At 41.5% G+C, this 20,899-nt stretch overlaps 1 protein-coding gene across 5 annotated transcripts in view; it reads right to left on the reverse strand.

Annotated features, from left to right (window-relative positions):
• LOC121277288 (dual specificity protein phosphatase CDC14A-like) overlaps positions 1-20,899 on the reverse strand; it is a 237,217-nt gene that overhangs the window by 159,574 nt on the left and 56,744 nt on the right. For 4 of the 5 annotated variants that reach the window (XR_005942850.1, XM_041186563.1, XM_041186566.1 and 1 more), the window contains exons 2-3: positions 15,596-15,686; positions 15,055-15,130 (exon numbers count right to left, since the gene is read on the reverse strand). Coding sequence is in view for 4 of the 5 variants with exons in the window: in XM_041186563.1 (XP_041042497.1) it covers positions 15,055-15,130; positions 15,596-15,686 (167 nt within the window). In the remaining variant the exon portion in view is untranslated. Of the gene's footprint in view, positions 1-15,054; positions 15,131-15,595; positions 15,687-15,967; positions 16,329-20,899 lie in introns of those variants that run through there. The other variant, XM_041186565.1, reaches the window with a different exon arrangement.

Raw genomic sequence — 20,899 nt, forward strand, 5'->3', positions numbered from 1 at the left:
TTACTCTTGTACTCAATGCCCCTATTAATAAAACCTAAGATATCTATGCTTTATTAACTGCTCTCTCAACATGCCCTGACACCTTCAATGACTTAGCTACATATACACCGAGGTCCCTTTATTCTTGAGTTGTTTAGAGTTTCTCCCTTTAATTTATACTGTCTTTCCACATTCTTCCTGCCAAAATGAATCAGCTCACTTCTCTGCATTGAACTTCATCTGTCATTTGTCTGCCCAACCCACCAATATGTCTATATCCTTTTGAAGTTCAAGACTATCCTCATCACAATTGAAAGTGTATCATATCCGCAAATTTTGAAATCATGCCCTATACACCACAGTCTAGGTCATTAGTATATATCAAAAGCAGCAAGGGTCCCAACACTGACACCTGAGGAACTCCAATACAGACCTTCCTCCAATCTGAAAAACAACCATTTATCATTACTCTGTTTCCTGTCACTCAGCCAATTACTTATCCAAGTGCCTACGCTCCCTTTTATTCCATGAGCTGGAATTTTGCTCACAAGTCTATTGTATACTACTGTATCAAATGCCTTTTGAAAATCCACATACACCACATCAACAGCATTGCCCTTGTCAACCTTCTCAGTTACCTCCTCAAAAATCTCCAGCAAGTTGGATAACCAGGATTTTCCCATAACGAATCCATGCTGGATTTCCTTAATTATCCTACGCTTGTCTAAGTGATTATTGATTTTGTCCCGAACTATAGTTTCCAGAAGTTTCCCTACTACTGAAGTCAAACTACTGGTCTATAGTTGCCGGCATTATCTTTGCATCCCTTTTTGAAAAAGGGTGTAACATTCACAATTCTCCAGTCCTCTGGCACCACCCCTGTGTCTAAGGAAAACTGGAAGATTATCACCAGTGCCTCTGCTATTTTCACTCTCACCTCCCTCAGTATCCTCGGATGCATCTCATCCAGTCCTGGTGCCTTATCTAATTTAAGTCAATTTTCGTCTTGCACTCATTAAGACAAATGCAAGAATACTAAGTGATTACAACAATTTATACTACAGGAGAAAAAAAGAGGCGTTGATTGGTTGGCATGTTGACTTTAGTTAGCTGAGGCGCTGCCACGGAGAAGGCAATGGGGAAATATTTATTCAGTTTAATACCATTAAACGTGTATATCTCAGACTATGATCTGAAATGCAATATCAGATTTAGAGTGATTGTACCGCAGCACAGCTGTGATATTACACAGCCAAACATATCTAGTATTGGGGGAGAAGGTGGCATAGTGGTAATGTCACTGGACCAGTAATCCCAGGCTAATGTTTGGGGGACAAGGGGTCAAATCCCACCACGGCAGCTGGTGGAATTGGAATTCAAGTAATAACCTAGAATTGAAAAACTAGCCTCAGTAATGGAAACCATGAAGCCAATGTCAATTGTCATAAAAATCCATCTGGGTTTAGGGAAGGAAATCTGCCTTCCTTACCTGGTCTGGCCTACATGTGACTCCAAATCCACAGCAATGTGGCTAATTGTCCTCTGCAATAGTGTGGCATGGCAATCAGTTCAAGAGTAATTAGGGACGGACAATGAATCCATGAACGAATGAAGAAAAAAAAACCTAGTTACACATAGTCAGAAGTGTACATGTCTGGGTACTGTTTTCCTTATCTAGCTCCAACATTTATGGAGACAACAAGCTTCTTTTCAACACAGTCACTTGCAAAACAGTGCACTCTCAAGAAATCATTCTGCAATTTTTAAGCACCAGAGCATAAGCCAAGAACAGATATTAAAATCCATTGGAGTGCTCTGCAATCTATTTTCCACCCTAGTATTTACTACACTATTCAATACGGCGATGTATCAATGTTCAGTAATTGGAAGTTAACGCCAGCTGTTCCAGCAATCCTGACAGGATGCAGGCTGACCTTCCACGTATGCATGTTTATGATTTTAAAAAGCATGCTCAATTCCAAATCAACTCCCAAAGCACATACCGTTCATCTAAGATAAAAGCAAAAAACTGCGGATGCTGGAAATCCAAAACAAAAATTAAAATACCTGGAAAAACTCAGCAGGTCTGGCAGCATCTGCGGAGAGGAGCACAGTTAACATTTCAAGTCCGAAGGACTCTTCAACAGAACCAAGTAAAAATAGAAAAAAAGAGGTGAAATATAAGCTTGTTTGAAGGGGGGTGGAGGATAGAGCTGGTCCTCTATCCAGCTCTACCCTCCCTCCCCCTTAAACCAGCTTATATTTCACCTCTTTTCTATTTTCACTTAGTTCTGGTTGAAAAGTCATACGGACTCGAAACGTTAACTGTGTTCCTCTCTGCAGATGCTGCCAGACCTGCTCATTTTTTCCAGGTATTTTTATTTTACCATTCTTCTACCCTGGTTATAAAAGCATTGTCAAATTTTCCTCCAACTCAAATCAAGCACCATGTTTTAATCTCCGAGCTTTGCGACAGTTGGTGCATTAATGTTTCAAACACACATTTCAAAGGCAGTTAAGTTCATACCAACAGTCAGCATGTAGTTGCTGTTGTAACCAATTTGGTATGAGGACCAGCATCAGCTTATCCAGAGTTTTGAAAAATAAACTCTTGTCCAAATGCTATCTGAACATAGGATGTCAGAGAGCTCCTGATCCTTCTACTACAGAGGCTGATAAACCACAATCGGAAAACATCCAAGTCAAGACAGTTTCTTCCTAATGGTTTAGCGAAAATGCACACCTTGATGGGGTAAATATCAAGGCAATCCCACACTCAATCCCTTCCAAGAATTGGTGATACAGTGTGCTCCAGATAGCTCACTGAAACATCAAATGTGGAACTGAACTAGGCAGCCTGAGGATCTCACTTTTAATCTCTGGCTCTGCTGAGCAGGTTTCTTTTTTTTTAAATAGCAGCATGTGCATCACAAAATGCCCAACTGAGGTTGTGAGGTGGGCGGGGGGGGAGAGAAAGAGAGAGAGAGAGAGGGGGTGGTGGTGGGAGGGGAGCGAGCTCTCTGAATCTAGTGATCCCTAATGGTCATATGAACAGCAAAGAAAGATGGGATCAGGTTAAGGCTTGAACTTGGACTTGTCCTCAGCTGTGTCGTACTGTTCTCTCCTCACCCGCCCCAAACAAGTAGCCTGTTGAAATATACTCCCAGCATTCAAATAGGAAAAAAAGCATTCATATGCAAGGTCCTCAAAGCAACCTTCGGTCATCTACAATTGGGACACTGAAGGTCAGACTCAAATCACTCTCCTCAGGAGGGTAGAGAAAGAGGAAAATTGAAAAGGGCAAACAGGGAAAAAAAATTAATGGGATAGCAACAGCAGCATTCTCTCTTTCCTGGCCCCTCGTTCAGTTTAGAAGGAAACCTGCCGTCGTGGCAAAAGAATAAATGCCTTCAACTGGAAAGAGACACAAATCACTAAGTATCAGCAAAAAAAGTGAGGTGAAAGCACAACTTTTGTGCTGTATTATAATTATATGCTACCAACCAAATTTTACGCTGATGGCCATCTATAGTGCTTAAAGAAAAATGGTACTGGTTACATATTGGGCATCATAATTACAAATTAATAAAATCCAACTGGCCTTAAGACACACAGCCAAGCAGCACCTTTAGATGATTTATTTCCATTAATTACTTGATGCCTTCCAGAATTAAATAAAAAGGTTAATTTCTAATTTGCTTACATTATGGGAGAGGCAAATGTTGGCCGAATCATTTATCATGCAGTCATCTCAAGATAAACAAGGCATTTGACAATCATTCTAGGTTTCCTAACCACAGGACATTTTACAACATGGTTTAACGCAAATATTAATTTCTCCTATCATATGATTAAGCAATTCTGTTATCATTAAGCAATCCTACAATTATGTGAGCATTTTTTGTGAACACAAACATATATAATTGGAACATTTTCAGAATAATACTTCATTTTGAAGTGGTTCAGCATTGTCCTAATGCCTGTTTTAGGCAACACAAAATTAATTCTTCACATGCTGCCTGTTTTCCAACAAGTACAACTTGGCATTCTATTTAATTTTTTACACTCTGCTTCCAAAGAGGAACTGAAAATTTCAGACAATTAGCAGCAGAATGAAAGTGGGAAGAATTTTCCTTTCTACTCCCACAACATATAAAGTAATGTATCTGTATTTATCATGTATGGACAGATAGACAGTTAGCCTAACATATGTTGTCAAGAAATTACTAGAATTTACAATTCAGGATAGAATGATTGAACACCTTGAAAAATTTTAGCTGATCAGAGAGCCAGCATAGATTTGCAAAAGGTACAACTGATCACAGGGTAAAAGTCAATCCCATTTTATTGGTGGCAAAATGCATGTTTAGGCTTATACTCAGCATACAATCCCCATTTTTCAGCTAATAAATCCATGTTTATGGCTATACTTGGCATTAGGAGTCAGCCATGATTTTTCAGCTCAGTAAAACATGTTTAGATTTATACTCACTGTAGTGTATTGAAAATTGCATTGTGCATTTTGGCAACTTAAGGCTACAATACCCATGCACCAGCAGAGCAGGCTAGAAGGAGAATAAAGGAATCCATGTTTTAACAGCATGTGCCGTTCTGCTTCTGGCAACAGAAGAGTTAGGAGCAAAAGTAGGCCATTTGGCCCTTTGAGCTTCTCCACCATGCAATAAGATCATAGCTGATCTGGTAATGGTCTCAATTCTGCTTTCCTGCCTTTTCCCCAATAACCCTTCAGTCCCTTGTCTCTCAAAAATCTGTCTAATTCTGCTTTGAATAAATTCAATGACTCAGCCTCCACTTGTTCTCTGGGGAGGAGAATTCCACATACTAACGACCCTCAGAAAAAATTTCTCCTCATCTCAGTCTTATAAGAGAGACCTCTTATTCTAAAACTGTGTCCCCTCTATTCTAGTCTCCCCCGTAAGTTGAAGCATCCTCCCGGTAGCTACCCTATCAAGTCCTCTCAGGATCTTATATGTTTCAATAAGATCACCTCTCAATCATTTAAGGTCCAAAAGGTATGGACCCAAACTGTTCAACCTTTCTTTAGAAGATAAGCCTTGCATCCCAGGAATGAGTCAACTGAACCTTCTCTGAACTGCTTCTAACGCAATTATATATTTTTTCAAATAAAGGGACAAAAGCTGTATACAGTATTCCAGATGTGGTCTCACCAATACCCTGCACAGCTGCAGTAAAACTTTCCTATTTTTGTATTCTATTCCCCTTGCAATTCTGAATGCTTTTTACTGAATCTGACTATTTTTTTCCTCAAGAACTTCACAATGGCAACAGTGGGTGAACATATGGAACACTGTTTTCAGGTACAGAAACTTTTTGGAAAGTCTTTGTCTACTTTCTGCAGACAGCATTTTAAGTTTGAGATTTAGGGAATTCATTGAGACTGTAAGCCTGTTGGCTGACACACAGAGACACACACACACAGACACACACACACAGACACCTTGCAAAAATAACCATCCAATCAAAAAAATTCTTGGATCATTACAGCGAAAATTTTCTTTGGAAGGATTGTGATCTCAGATCCTTGATCACTCAGTATCACTGCATTGCCCACTCTCTCACCTTTTGATGTGCATTTGGAGCCATCATCTACATTCCCACTTTTGCAAAAGTAGCTGTGATGTTTTGAAGGCACGATGGCGATTTTTGCAATCACAGATGACAAAAGGAAAAAAGTCTTACTTCGCCACTATGGAGGTGAAGAATTTTTTAGACATTTACACCTGAGCAAAATGACTCAGCAAAAATAAAAAAAGCACTAATAACCTACTTCATACCCAAGAAAATACAATTTACAAAACAATTGGCTTCTGACACATTAAGCAAGAAGCAAACAAGATAACTGACCAATAATGCAAACAGTTTAGATAACTATCAGCCAAAACTAACTTCGGTGATGTTGGAACATGCTAAACAGGAAATCAAAACTCAAATAGTCATAGGTTGTCTCTCTGGTCAACTATGCTGAAAAGCACTCGAGAAAGACAAAGCTGTCAGAGCTGCTAGAATTAGCAAGATCCCAATTACTTTCAGAGTCCAGAGTTACCGAAGATGAGGCTGTCAACAGTAACTACCACACTCCAAGTTCAACTCCCGTAAATGCTGTTATACTCAAGTGCAGAGCAATAACAGCAGACTCACAAACAGAGTTGGGATTTGCCCAAGGAATGCTTCCACTGTGCCAGTGGCTTGTCCACACTGGGCAGTGTCTTGCTGTCAGCAAGCAGTGCAAAACCTGTGGGAAACTCAACCATTTTGCTTGTGTTTTTCGCTCATCAGTGAAATCAACTACTAAGGCCAATACCACCAGAAGTATGCCACATACGCACATCACAGCAAAAGGGTGGGAGAATGTAACCAACGTAGAAGCTGATGACCCTGAATATACTTTGGTGCACTCTTTTGGACGTAGCAACCAGTCATGTGTGATAGTGACCATTGGCTGCTTGGACATAGATGCTCTCATAGATACAGGGGCGTCTGTCAATATCATGGCAGACAAAATGTTCAGCAAACTTCAGTATTGTCCCATTCTCTACAAACTAGAAAATACAAAAATTTTCCCTTACAACAGTGACAAACCACAAAGTTTTCGGGACTTTTAAAATGCCAGTCTCATTCAAAAACACTAGAACAAATGATGTACTCTGTCATATCTAGAGAATGTGACATCCTTATCAATTTCCAAGCAGAAAGAGATCTGCACATTATTGCAGTCACATACGCAATTCCAACACATACTAACGTCATTCTTGAATTGTATAATGACTGCTTCGCTGGTATTGGCAAATTGAAATGTGTAACATGCAAGCTTCATGTAGACCCTAATGTGCCCCCAGTCGCACATCAGCAATGAAGAAAACCATTTCATGTCAGAAAGTAGACAGGGAAGTAACAGCATGAGCTGGACCTTGACATTATTGATAAAGTTGCGGATGAGTCTACCCTTGGGTCTCACACATACAAGTCAGCAAGAAACCCAAGAGCAAGAAGCAGATTAAAATTGATCTGTGTCACCAAACCAAGCAATAAAAGAGAGACACTTGACACCAGCAATCGATGATATCATAGGGGAAAGTGTTAACACTTTGCTAAACTTGGCCTTAATGCAGGCTAACATCAAATTGAGCTTGCAAAAGAAACGAGGTATCTTACAGTATTCTCCACTCACATGGGACTTTTTTGATACAAGAGATTCAACTTTGGAGTCAATTCAGCAGCTGAGGTATTTCAGCACTTGGTTTAGTTTGCATTCCAAGGACTTGAAGGCATGCTGAACAAAGTGAACTTGAGACACACCTATATGCATGCCTATAACATCTCACAGAACGTAATTTCACTTTAAACAAAGACAAGTTATTGTTCGATAAAAGCAGAATTGAATTATTTGGTTATGTGGTCAGCTGTGAAGGAGTATCACCTGATCCACAAAATTGAAATCTTCACAAATGCTGTGGATCCCACAAATGTGCATGAGATCCTAAGTCTGCTAGGACTCAAGTACCATAGTCACTTCATTCCTGACCTCATTATATTATCTGCCCTCCACGCTACCTGACAAAAGAGACCACCAAGTGGAATTAAATCACATGAACAGGTTGCACACCAGATCAAACAACAGCACTGTGGGTGTACCTACATCACATGGACTGCAGCGGTTCAAGAAGGCAGCTCATCACCACCTTCTCAAGGGCAACTAGGGATGGGCAATAAATTCTGGTCCAACCAGCGAAGCCCACATCCCGTGAATGAATAAAAAAAAGTTTCAGCAAGTTGCACAAATGCCTATTTCAACCCTGGGAAAACCACCTAGCTGGTCATGGATGCAAGCCCAGTTGGCTTAGGTGCAGAACTCATGCAGAAAGATAAGGCAGGTAACCCAGCAATCATTGCAATCGCAAGCAGATCTTTAACATCTGTACAGCAACATTATTCACAGAAAGAGAAGTGTTCTCAATCACATGGGGTACCTTACACTTTCTTCTCTACTTGTATGAAAGTGAGGTTGAAATGATAACCAATCTTAGACTACTAGCAGGCTTGTTCAACAATCCACATGGCAAACCACCCACTGAAATAGAGCATTAGCTACTCAAACTACAAGAGTACAAGTTCTATTTTGAGTACCAGCTGGGCAAGTTCAGCCCAGTGGGCTATCTTTCGTGACATCCATTGCCAACAGTCAGTTCTACTAGTTGTGAAGAAAAGGTAGCCAAACAACATTTTAACTCCATTAACCTAAATATGGTCCAAAAGTTGCTAAAACTAATTGACATCAAAGCAGCAAGAAAACAAGATTACTAAATCCTACCGTTTCTTCCCAAGAAGTTCACACTCACTTTGTAAGTCAGCACATGGGATCAAACACGCAATATGAGCCATGTTGCCAAGAAGATGTGCTGGAGTTAAGATGCCCACACAGAGCAACCGACAAATGGAAATGGGTCTCCCAGCAAGAAGAATGAGTACAATGCTGGTTTCAAGTTAACCAACAAGTTGCCAACTTGTCAAATAACTGCTGCAGCAAGGGAATTCAGGGATTCAGTGCAAAACTGCGAGAATGGAAAAAGGAATCTGCCCTGAAGACAATGCCCAAGACTAAATGCACTATCAGAATAAAGATCAACTACTGGCCTGTTGATCTTGAGAAGCATGTTTCAGAACGGGTCCTCAAAGATCGTAAGAAAGGTATATTGTTACCAGAAATGCAATGCTTATATATGCACGCAAGTGACTCAGGATGAATTTGATTAACTCTTTGGAAAGATGAAGAATTTGACGGTTTTCAAAACATTATGATTGTGATTCAAACTATCCTTGTGGAATTATTTCATTCAATAAAATGTGACGCAATCACCTAATTTGAATTACCGGTGTAATTTTTTTCATATTTCTCAATAATGACCACCAAAACTAACACTCGTGGTTCACATCTAATACTCGACATATAAATTGATCTCTGATTTGGGATGATTTTTCAAAGCTTCAAAGAACACATGAATACAGGAATTGGGAGCAGGAGTAGGCCAAGTGGCCCCTCGAATCTGCTCCGTCATTCAATAGAATCATGGTTGATCTGACTGTAGCCTCAAATCCACCTACCTGACGCTCCCCCGTAATCCTTATTGATCAAAAATTTATCTAAATAAGCTTTGAATATATTCAATGACCCTGCCTCTACTGCTGTCTGGAGGAAGAAAATTCCACAGACTATCGACTCACTGAGGAAAAAAATCTCCTTATCTCATCTTAAATGGGAAATCCCTGATTTTTAAACAGTGTCCCTTGGTTCCGGACTCCCCAACAAGAGGAAACATCCTCCTGGTATCTACCCGGTCAAGACCCCTCAGGACCTTATATGTTTCAATAAGATCACTTCTCATTCTTCTAAACTCCAATGGGTATAAGCCCAACCTGCTCAACCTTTCCTCAAAAGATAATCCCTTCATCCCAGGAATCAGTTGAGTGAACCTTCTCTGCACTGTTTCTAATGCAATTATATCCATTCTTAAGTAAAGAGACCAAAACTGTACAGAGCACTCTAGATGCAGCTTAGGGCTTGTGCAGCCACAGCAACATTTCCCTACTTTTATAGTCGATTTCTCTTGCAAGAAACGCCAACAATCCATTCGCCTTCCTAACCACTTGCTAACTTTTTCTGATTCACGTACCAGGACACCCAGATCCTTCTGTACCATACAGCTCTGAAATCTCTCTATTTAAATAATATTCTGCTTTTCTATTCTTCCTGCCAAAGTGGGCAAGTTCACATATTCCCACATTATACTCCATCTGCCAAATTTTTGTCCATTCACTTAAGTGTCTACAAAGGTGTTTAGAAAGGTTATGTCCTTTGGACAACTTAGCTTCCTACCTATCTTTGTGTCATCAGCAAATTTAGCTACAATATATTAGGCCCCTTCATCCAAGTCACTAATATAGATTGTAAATAGTTGAGGCCCCAGCATTGACCCCTGTAGTACTCCACTAGTTACAGCTTGCCAATCCATAAATGACCCATTTATCCCTACTCTGTGTTTCATGTTAGCTAACCAAGCCTCTATCCATGCTAATATGTTACCCCCTACATCATGTTCTCTTATTTTGTAAAGTAACCTTTGATGCGGCACTTTATCGAATGCCTTTTGGAAATGCAAATATACCACATCTACAGGTTCCCCTTTATCTTACTGGTTACTTTCTCAAAGAACTCAAACGTGATTTCTCTTTCACAAAACCATGTTGATTCTGCCTGATTACATTATGATTTTCTAAATGTCCTGTTATTACCTCCTTAATGGTGGATTCTAGCATTTCCCCTAAGACGGATGTTAGGCTAACTGGCCTATAGTTTCCTGCTTTCTGTCTCCCTCCTTTCTTGAATAGTGGTTTTACATTTGCAGTTTTCTAATCTGCTGGGGCCTTTCCCGAATCTAGGGAATTTTGGAAGATCACAACAAATGCATCTACTATTTCTTCAGCCATTCTTCAAGAACCTAGGACACAGACCAAAGGGCCAGGGGACTTGTCAGCTTTTAGCACTAACAATTTTCCCAGAAGCTTTTCCCTAGTAATTGTGACTGTTTCAAATTCCTCCCTCCTTTTACCTCGTGATTTTCAACTGGCCTTAGGATATTTTTTTGTCTTCTACAGTGAAGACAGACACAAAATATCTGTTCAACACTCCTGCTTCTTCCTTGTTTCCTATTATTTATTCTCCAGACTCTCTCTCTAGAGGACCAACACTCACTTTAGTGACTCTTTTTCCTTTTTAAATACCTGCAGAAATTCTTACTATCTATTTGAATATTTCTAGCTAGCTTTCTCTCATACTCTAATTTCTCCCTCCTTATTAATCTTTTAGTCATTCTTTGCTGATTTCTAAAATCTGTCAATCTTCTGACCAACCACTATCCTTCACAGTCTTGTACGCTTTTTTTTCAATCTGATACTATCCTTAATTTCTTTAATTAAGGTCAATTTGTGTACTGTGATCTATGTTAGGTCATGTCTGATGAACCATTGATTTTTTTGAAAAGCTGATTGAAGTAGTGGGCAGGAGAATGTCTAGTCATATTATGTACATGGACTTCATAAGAGGCTGTTTGCTAGAAATGAACCTTGTGGAATTGAAGATAAATTATTGACCTGGTTAGGAAATTGACTGTGTAACAGAAGAGTAGGGATACTATAACAGATGGGTACTCTTATTTGGCAATATATGACTATTGTCCTATAAGAATCTGTGTTGGGGTCTCAACTATACACCATATTCATTAATGGCTTAGATGATGAAATAGAAAGCCACATATCGAAGTTTGCCAATGACAAAAGATAGGTAGCATCGTAAGCAGTGTAGATGGAAGCATAAAATTACAAAGAGATGTTATATATTTAATGAAGGGGAAAACTGTAACAAATGGATTTCAATGTAGACAAATAGGAGATCATCCACTTTCAACTTATAAGGGATATGAGGGTACTTTCTAAATGGTGAAAGGTTAGAAACAGTGGAGGAGCAAAGAGACTTGGGGATCCAGGCAGACCGATCATTAGATGTCATGAACAGATACAGGAAAAAAGGTCAAAAAGGCTAATGGAATGCGGGCCTAAATATCTAGAGGACTAGAATACAAGGGGCTGGAAGCTTTGTGAACCCTGGTGAGACCACATTCTGAGCAGTTTTGGCCACCACACCTTAGGAACAATATATTGGCCTTCAAGGGAATGCAGTACAGCACCAGAATAATTAACTCTAAAGGTTAAATTAGGAGAGATTACACAAACAAGACTTGTATTCCTTGGAATTTAGAAGGTCAAAGAGTGATTTGATCACAGTTTTCAAGATATTATGGAGCACAGATATGGTAGACAGAGGGAGAAACTATTTCCACTAATTGGGAAGTCAAGGTGTAAGGGGCATAGCTTAAAAAATTGGAGCCAGACCTTTCAGGAGTGAAATTAAGAAACATTTCTACACTCAAAGGTTGGTAGAAATTTAAAAAACTAGCAAATTAATACTAAATCAACTGGTAATTTTCTATTGGATATTGATAAACCAGGGACATGGGGTAAAGGTGGGTAAATGGAGTTATATCACAGGTCAACCATGATCGCATTGAACATCAGTAGAGATTCGAGGGGCTGAATGGCCTACTCTTGTTCCTATGTTCCTATTTAAATATTCATTCCAATTTGGAACAATGGTTCAATTTTGATTCAATGGTTGGCAGTAGCTAAAGATGTTTCTGCATGACTGCAGATAGCTGCAAAGGGAAGTTTCCCTTACAAAACTAAGATGTTTCAAACTATTGCAAAATACAGGAAACTTGGCTGGTGTCAAGTGCCAACAGTAAAATAATTATGCTCTTTTGGGAGGGTTAGTGAACAGAAAAAAGAAATATTTTGGAATAAAAAGTGAAGCATCTCAGGGATGGGGAATGGAAACCATTTCCACTTTGAGCCCTCATCATCAAGCATTCAATGGTTAATTACTGTATTTTCAAATACAGCGTAAAATTCTTGCTTCCTTGAGCCAACTGATCTCAATCCCAACCTCACAACACCCTCTACACTGGCCATTCCTTGTGGTCTCAATGAAATTGCCCATTTCTGGTTGTCCTGAACAATTCCAGAGATCCGTAACTCTTCAGAACAGGGTCAAGTCTGCTCACAACTACCAAGAATGATACAGCAAACAGTAAAGAAGCATTTCGTAACATCATTTTAAACTTGCTTCAAACCCAGGTCTCAACACAAACAGGCCGTGTACTAAACCAACCGCCATATGTTTAATTTTGACATTTGGTCTAGTGTTCCCATTAGTATTATTTATTCAGCCACTGCGTTTTTGCCCCTCCCTTAGTGGGGGGGGCTGCAGGAAAACTGGAAGGGGGAAAGCATTTGCACAAATGCTCATGCTAACACATTGGGTAAAGCAACAGTATTTCTTCTGCCCCTCTTCCTCTCTGCACTAGGACTAAACGTTTCTGCACCAAATTCCAATTTTTGTGTGTGCAAAAGAGATGCATTTCCAGTCTAAAGGCTGCCGTTCCTCCATTTGTAACCCTCCTCCCCAAAAAAAAATCACAAATATTTGACGATACATTATATTTCTTTTGTGCCAAACACTTCTTTACAATACATTTGATTCATTTGGGCAAATTCTTCTGAGATCTCTTGCACTGGTGAAGAAGGAGGCAAGAAAAAGCTCATAATATGATTCTTTGTAACTTCCAACCTGAATATTACTTTACTTAGTACCCATCTGAACTTGTTTCTCATCCCTCAAGTTCCCAAAATACTGCAGTATGTTTCTCCTTGCATCCCAGGTTTAAAATCAAAACTCATTACACTGTCACTTACTCTCTCTCCTCCAAACTGCAGAATTCCTTCCTTCCTTTCATCTACAGATCCAAAGGTTTTCACAACGCAAACTCATCGCTGCCTAAATCAATGCTTCTTAAATATACATATTCTCATTAACTTCAGAGACCTGAACCAAGGCCCTGAGCTTAGTTTTGTCAGATGGAACTGTTGCACAAATTCCAAAAAGTATCTGGTGATCCAATACATTCTCAACTTCCTCCAAGTTAAAAGAAGCTTTTCAGTTCTTGTAAATGCCATTATAAATTACCAGGGCAAAATGAATATCTCACTTTTTATTCAGAGTGCAGTTACTCCATGCATCATTTTAACTCTGGTCAAGTCACCAGACTACATTAGTTCTCCAAGTTCTTAAGCATCCCATAATGTAGATATTGGATAGTATTTTTCCTCCATGTAGTTTTAAAATAATGATCATTATTAATAATTGAAAATCTAATGTGCTCCAGAATTAAGTATATATAAGTGATCTCGCAAAACAATAACTACTTATTCTATATGGCCTAAATGTCAAGTTCCTTACGATCTAAGCAATAACAGATCTTGCCTCTGTGCACACCTCAGTCAATTTTTATGCCCATATTTAAATTAAGAAATGCTTGTGTAAAACTTGAGTTTTAAATACACTTTTCCACCCTCCAAAATTGTGGACACTTCAGTGATCAAGATGATGCAATTACAGTATGAACACATTTACATAACAGATCCCAATATAAACTTTGACATTGGAAGTTTCAATGGAAACAAAAATAAGGATCAAACATTTGAGTTCCAAATGGAGACTGAATGATGTCTGTGCCCTGCCCTCCACCACTCCCCAAGTCTGATCCAATTATCCTCTGGTCATCTGAAGACAACACCAGGTTAGGAATCCCATATGTAATGCCACAGGGGATCAACTAATTGCATTGTTAAAACCTTCTTAGGTTCAGCTCTTATTACGTATTTAGCTAAAATGCTTAACTCGCTATTCATGGAATTACAAGTCCACATTCCAGCACGCTATAGTTGATGGGAGAAACCTAGTTTGTACAATATACTGGAACTGCCACAGGTTTTTTTTAGACCGAAAATCAATAAACTAAGATAAAAACATTTCTATTATTGTTTTTAACATTTATTTCCATGCATTGTTTTTATCTCCACCTTTTAGCTTATTTCAATCCCCTCCCCCCACCCCACCCCCACTAGGGCCATCTGTCACTTGCTCATCCTGCTTTCTATCCTTAATGTCACCATTAGCACATCCTTTAGCTAATATCACCACCATCAACACCCCTTTGACCTTTTGTTTATGGCATCTTTGGCAATCTGTCCTTGGCTTCCATCTATTCAGCTCCCCCTCCCCCATTAAACATCTTATATTTCTCCACATTTCTATTTCTCTTTAGTTCTGATGAAGAGTCATTCAGACCCGAAACGTAAACTCTGTCTTCCTCTCCACAGATGCTGTCAGACCTGCTGAGTTCCTGCAGCAATTTTTGTTTTTGAATCAATAGACTAAGGTCCCTTTGTACATGGAGATTTAACTTGAAATTTTCTCCTGGAAAACTCACAGACATGATCTCTTACTTTCCTTGAAGATAGATCCTTGGTACTCTGGCATTTGTTTAAAAGCACTTTCAGACATTAAAAAAACATTTCATTTACCTTTATTTTTTTGTTTAATTTGCAGCAGTATCTATATAACATGGCCATGTTCAGAGGTCCAAAATCTGCATAGAAACTGGGAGACAAAAATGAAATAGAAACATTCAAATTTGAAGGCAAGTAAATACCAGCTGGTCCATCAAGTTTGCACCACAACATGGTAGCTGATATCATGATCAAATACTTCTTTATACACGCCTAGCAATGTAAAGAGCCAGGTAAGTTCCATCAGTTTAAAGTTTCATAACCATACTAGTTAAGCAATGTAACAATAAATCTTCAGCCCGATACAAATGCAGCGGAAAATTGACAGCTCATTCAGTTTAAAAGCAAATCTTCAACACATTTTCGTTACTTAACTCAGTTTATATTTCTAGGTTTAATAAAACATCAACTCCTTAATCATCAAAGAATTGTTCTGACAGATCTGGGGCGATGCTGCGAATTAACCAAGGCACATCCAAGTTTTCAAACCAGTAACGTTTTAAAAGGGGCTTACAGGAAATTAAAAGTGCGGGGAAAGTCACTGAAATAAACTCACTTTTCATATACGAGTTCATCATCAACGCTAAAATAGTGCGTGTTCGCTGTGTTTTTGGGTTTATGTCGAAGAATAGCAAAATACAGCCGATCTGAAACAGAAACAATGACAAAAATTATAAACAGAATCGACCATAATAGCTTAGGGATATAAACTGGCCGCATATTTGCTATTTGCATCAAATGGATATGCGTTTGTCTTCAACCACACAAACATACCCCTGGTTCAGGCGCTTCACGATAGGCTGCTGCCGAAGTTCCAGCCATTTAAAATTTAAAACCGCCATACCTTAAATCGTCGAGTTTGCGGAGGAGGAAGCTGCATGTCAATACAACACATTTTAAAACTAGATCGAGCTACACAAGTCATCACCTTTTATAAACTCCGCCGCATTAAGCAGCTCCTCTCCATCCGCCATTCCGCAACTTAGACAAAAACGAAACAAAGCTGCAAAAACTTTTCTCCTCGCAGAGACAGACGCACTTTAACTGCAGAGCTGCGCCCAGCCTCGGGCAAAAACAAATGTTAATAATAGACGCGAGGCTCGTCCAAGGTCAACTTTCATAGCACTTCACCCTGGCTGAAAAATACATGCAGCAAACGCTGTTACAATACTCGCGCAAGAGGAAACATTGAAGAAAAGTGCAGCCGATGTTTAAACAGTTGTCGCATCAGCACGGAAGGTCCGAAAGTCAAACTGCCTCTCATTTCCCCCTCCTGCCTGTCAATCGGAGCTGAGAACCGTCCCCTCATTGGTCAGTCGATGCCTGATTGGCACTTGGCTTCTGCGGGCTGCACCCAGCCCAGCGCCAGCGACTGAATACGAACCCGCCTATTGGAGCGTGGCCCTGACGGTTGCCATGGGAAAACCACCTTTCGTCATCCACAAGGTCCGCCCCTTCTCAGTATTGACATCGCGGAGCTTCACACCTGATGTCAGTGGAGATGCTGCAGCTGAGTGCATTAGCTAGGGTAAGGACAAAATCCTTATCTGTGCAGGGAACAAAGGCAAAGCAAAAGAGTTAGGCCAGCTAGATAGCTAGCCAGCATATTATTGTTGTGAAACAAAAACAAAAAATACCTGGGAAAACTCAGTAGGTCTGGCAGCATCTGCGGAGAGGAGCACAGTTAACGTTTTGAGTCCGAATGACCCTTCAACAGAACTAAGTAAAAATAGAAGAGGTGAAATATAAGGTTTAAGGGGGGGGGGGGTAGGTGTAGAGCTGGATAGAGGGACAGTGATAGGTGCAGATAACCAAAAGGTGTCACAGACAAAGGACAAAGAGGTGTTGAACGTGGTGATATTATCTGAGGAATGTGCTAATTAAGGGTAGAAAGCAGGACAAGCAAGGTACAGATAGCCCTAGTGGGGGTGGGGGGAAGGAATCGCAAAAGGCTAAAAGGTAGAGATAAAACAATGGATGGAAATACATTTAAAAATAATGGAAATAGGTGGGAAAAGAAAAATCTATATAAATTATTAGAAAAAAAGGGGGAGAATCGGAAAGGGGGTGGGGATGGAGGAGAGAGTTCATGATCTAAAATTGTTGAACCCAATATTCAGTCCGGAAGGCTGTAAAATGCCTAGTTGGAAGATGAGGTGCTGTTCCTTCAGTTTGCGTTGAGCTTCACTGGAACAATGCAGCAAGCCAAGGACGGACATGAGAGCAGTGTGGAGTGTTGAAATGGCAAGCGACAGGGAGGTCTGGGTAATTCTTGCGGACAGACCGAAGGTGTTCTGCAAAGCGGTCACCCAGTCTGCGTTTGGACTCTCCAATGTAAAGGAAACCGCATTGGGAGCAACGATTGCAGTAGACTAAATTGAGGGAAGTGCAAGTGAAATGCTGCTTCACTAAAAAGGAGTGTTTGGGCCCTTGGTGCGGAAAGGGGAAGTAAAAGGGCAGCTGTTGCACCTTCTGTGGTTGCATGGGAAGGTACCGTGGGAGGGGGTTAAGGAGAAGGGGGTGATGGAGGAGTGGACCAGGGTGTCCCGGAGGGAATGATCCCTGAGGAATGACGCCGGGGGGGGTGAAGGGAAGATGTGTTTGGTGGTGGCATCATGCTGGAGTAGGCGGAAATGATCCTTTGAATGCAGAGAGAATATTTCCATTATTTTTAAATGTATTTCCATCCATTGTTTTATCTCTACCCTTTAGCCTTTTACGATTCCTTCCCCCCCACCCCACCCCCACAAGAGCTATCTGTACCTTGCTTGTCCTGCTTTCCACCCTTAATTAGCACATTCCTCAGATAATATCACCACCTTCAACACCTCTTTGTCCTTTTGTCTGTGACATCTTTTGGTTATCTCCACCTATCACTGGCCCTCCATCCAGCTCTACACCCCCACACCCCAAACCAGCTTATATTTCACCTCTTTTCTATTTTTACTTAGTTCTGTTGAAGGGTCATTTGGACTCGAATCCTTAACTGTGCTCCTCTCCACAGATGCTATCAGACCTGTTGAATTTTTCCAGGTATTTTTGTTTTTGTTTTGGATTTCCAGCATCTGCAATTTTTTACTTTTATCTTAGTGTTTAATTGACTGCCACTTCTCTTCAAGGAATGCCTACCTTGAAGAAGTATTGCACTTCTCTCCGTCAGGATTTTCGTATCTCTCTTTTGCCTTATTTACTTTCATTGCTTTCCATTTCTCTCCTGGTGTTTGACAAGGTGTTTACTAAAACCGTCTTTCACAGCCATATTTCCTTCCTTAGTGACTGTCTCCGTCTCCAACTTACCCCATGTGGATTTCAACTGAAGTTCCATCCCTCATGTTTGGAACCCACCCAGGATTACAGGTATCTCCGGGAGATAAAACGCTCCTCGGACTGCTGTTCTCGTCGCATTCTGAGATCCATGCTCAGTGCCATTGGCCGCCTAATGAACACACTCGACCTCTCCCTCCAGCAACACCGCCACACCCTTTTTCAAAGCTGTACGTGCTCCCAGTTTCACTTTATTCTTCGTCTCATCCAACGCCTCAACAAGAAACGTTGTCTTTTTCTTTTAGGTGCAAAGGAATGCAAGCTCCAACAACTCATCAACACCAACATCCATCCAGGACCCTCCACCCCTGCCTGTCCCTCTGTCCCCATCCCATCTTCCAATACCAGCCCCGGCCATGTATTCACCATACTCCCTGACCTTCCCCTCTCCGACGCTGAACGTTCAGTGCTCAGCAAAGTGCTCAATAAATTTCGGCCTCGGCATGATGCTGAACTCTACTTCTGCTGCCTTTGTCTCCGTGCTCACTTGTTCGGGCAGGAGTCCTCTCCCGTTCAACGGATCCTTTTGCCCACCTCCAATATTCTCCCTCCACCTGGACCTCTCTCTCTGGATTATTACCTTCTCTTGATGTTTTCATTGAGAACTGTCGGCGTGACATTAGTCGTCTCAATTTCTCTGCTCCTCTCACCCACTCTAACCTGTCTCTCTCTGAACTTGCTGCACTCCATTCTCTCAGGTTCAACTCTGACATTGTCATCAAACCTGCTGACAAGGGTGCTGCTGTTGTTGTCTGGCGCACTGACCTCTACCTCGCGGAGGCTGAGCATCAACTCGCAGACACTTCCTCCTACCTCCTCCTGGACCATGACCCCACCACTGAACATCAAGCCATTGTTTCCAGGACTGTTATTGACCTCATCTCCTCTGGAGATCTTCCTTCCACAGCTTCCAACCTGATAGTCTCCCAACCTCGGATGGCCCGCTTCTACCTCCTACCCAAAATCCACAAACAAGACTGTCCCAGCAGACTGATCGTGTCAGCCTGTTTCTGCTCCATGGAACTCATTTCTTGCTATCTTGACTCCATTCTCTCTCCCCTTGTCCAGTCCCTTCCCACCTACATCCGTGATTCTCTGAGACTCTGACACCCTACATCATATCAACAATTTCCAGTTCCCTGGCCCCAACCGCTTCCTCTTCACCATGGGCTTCCAGTCCCTCTACACCTCCATCCCCCACCAGAATGGTCTGATGGCTCTCCACTTCTCCCTCGAACAGAGGCCTGAACAGTCCCCATCCACCATCACTCTCCTCCGTCTGGCTAAACTTGTTCTCACACTGAACAATTTCTCCTTCAACTCCTCTCACTTCCTCCAAATAAAAGGTGTGGCTATGGATACCCACATGGCCCCAGCTATGCCTGTCTCTTTATGGGCTATGGGGAACATTCCTTGTTCCAATCCTACTCCGGCCCCCTCCCACAACTCATTCTCTGGTACAGCAATGATTACTTCGGTGCTGCTTCATGCTTTCGTTGGGACCTGGAAAAATTTATTAATTTTGCTTCCAATTTCCACCCCTCCATTTTCACATGGTCCATCTCTGACACTTCCCTTCCCTTCCTTGACTTCTCTGTCTCAATTTCTGGTGATAGACTGTCCACCAATATCCATTACAAGCCTACCGACTCCCACAGCTATCTCGACTACAGCTCCTCACACCCCACTTCCTGTAACGACTCCATCCCATTCTCTCAGTTCCTTCGCCTCTGTTGCATCTGTTCTGATGATGCCACTTTCAAAAACAGTTCCTCTGACATGTCCTCCTTCTTCCTTAACCGAGGTTTTCCACCCACGGCGGTTGACAGGGCCCTTAACCGCGTCCAGCCCATCTCCCGCGCATCCTCCCTCACACCTTCTTCTCCCTCCCAGAAACATGATAGGGTCCCCCTTGTCCTCACTTATCACCCCACCAGCCTCCGCATTCAAAGGATCATCCTTCACCATTTCCGCCAACTCCAGCATGATGCCACCAACAAACACATCTTCCCTTTACCCTCCCGGTGGCATTCCGCAGGGATCGTTTCCTCCGGGACACCCTGGTCCACTCCTCCATCATGCCCTACACCTCAACCCCCTCCCACGGCACCTTCCCATGCAACTGCAGAAGTTGCAACAGCTACCCCTTTACTTCCCCTCTCCATACCGTCCAAGGGCCCAAACACTCCTTTCAAGTGAAGCAGCATTTCACTTGCACTTCCCTCAATTTAGTCGACTGCATTCGTTGCTCCCAATGCAGTTTCCTCTACATTGGAGAGACCAAACGCAGACTGGGTGACCGTTTTGCAGAACACCTTTGGTCTGTCTGCAAGAATTACCCAGACCTCCCTGTCGCTTGCCATTTCAGCACTCCACCCTGCTCTCTTGCCCACATGTCTGTCCTTGGCTCGCTGCATTGTTCCAGTGAAGCTCAACGCAAACTGAAGGAACAGCACCTCATCTTCTAACTAGGCACTTTACATCCTTCCGGACTGAATATTGGGTTCAACAATTTTAGATCATGAACTCTCTCCTC

Source organism: Carcharodon carcharias, chromosome 4 (assembly GCF_017639515.1).
Source record: "Carcharodon carcharias isolate sCarCar2 chromosome 4, sCarCar2.pri, whole genome shotgun sequence".
Classification (NCBI taxonomy): domain Eukaryota; kingdom Metazoa; phylum Chordata; class Chondrichthyes; order Lamniformes; family Lamnidae; genus Carcharodon; species Carcharodon carcharias.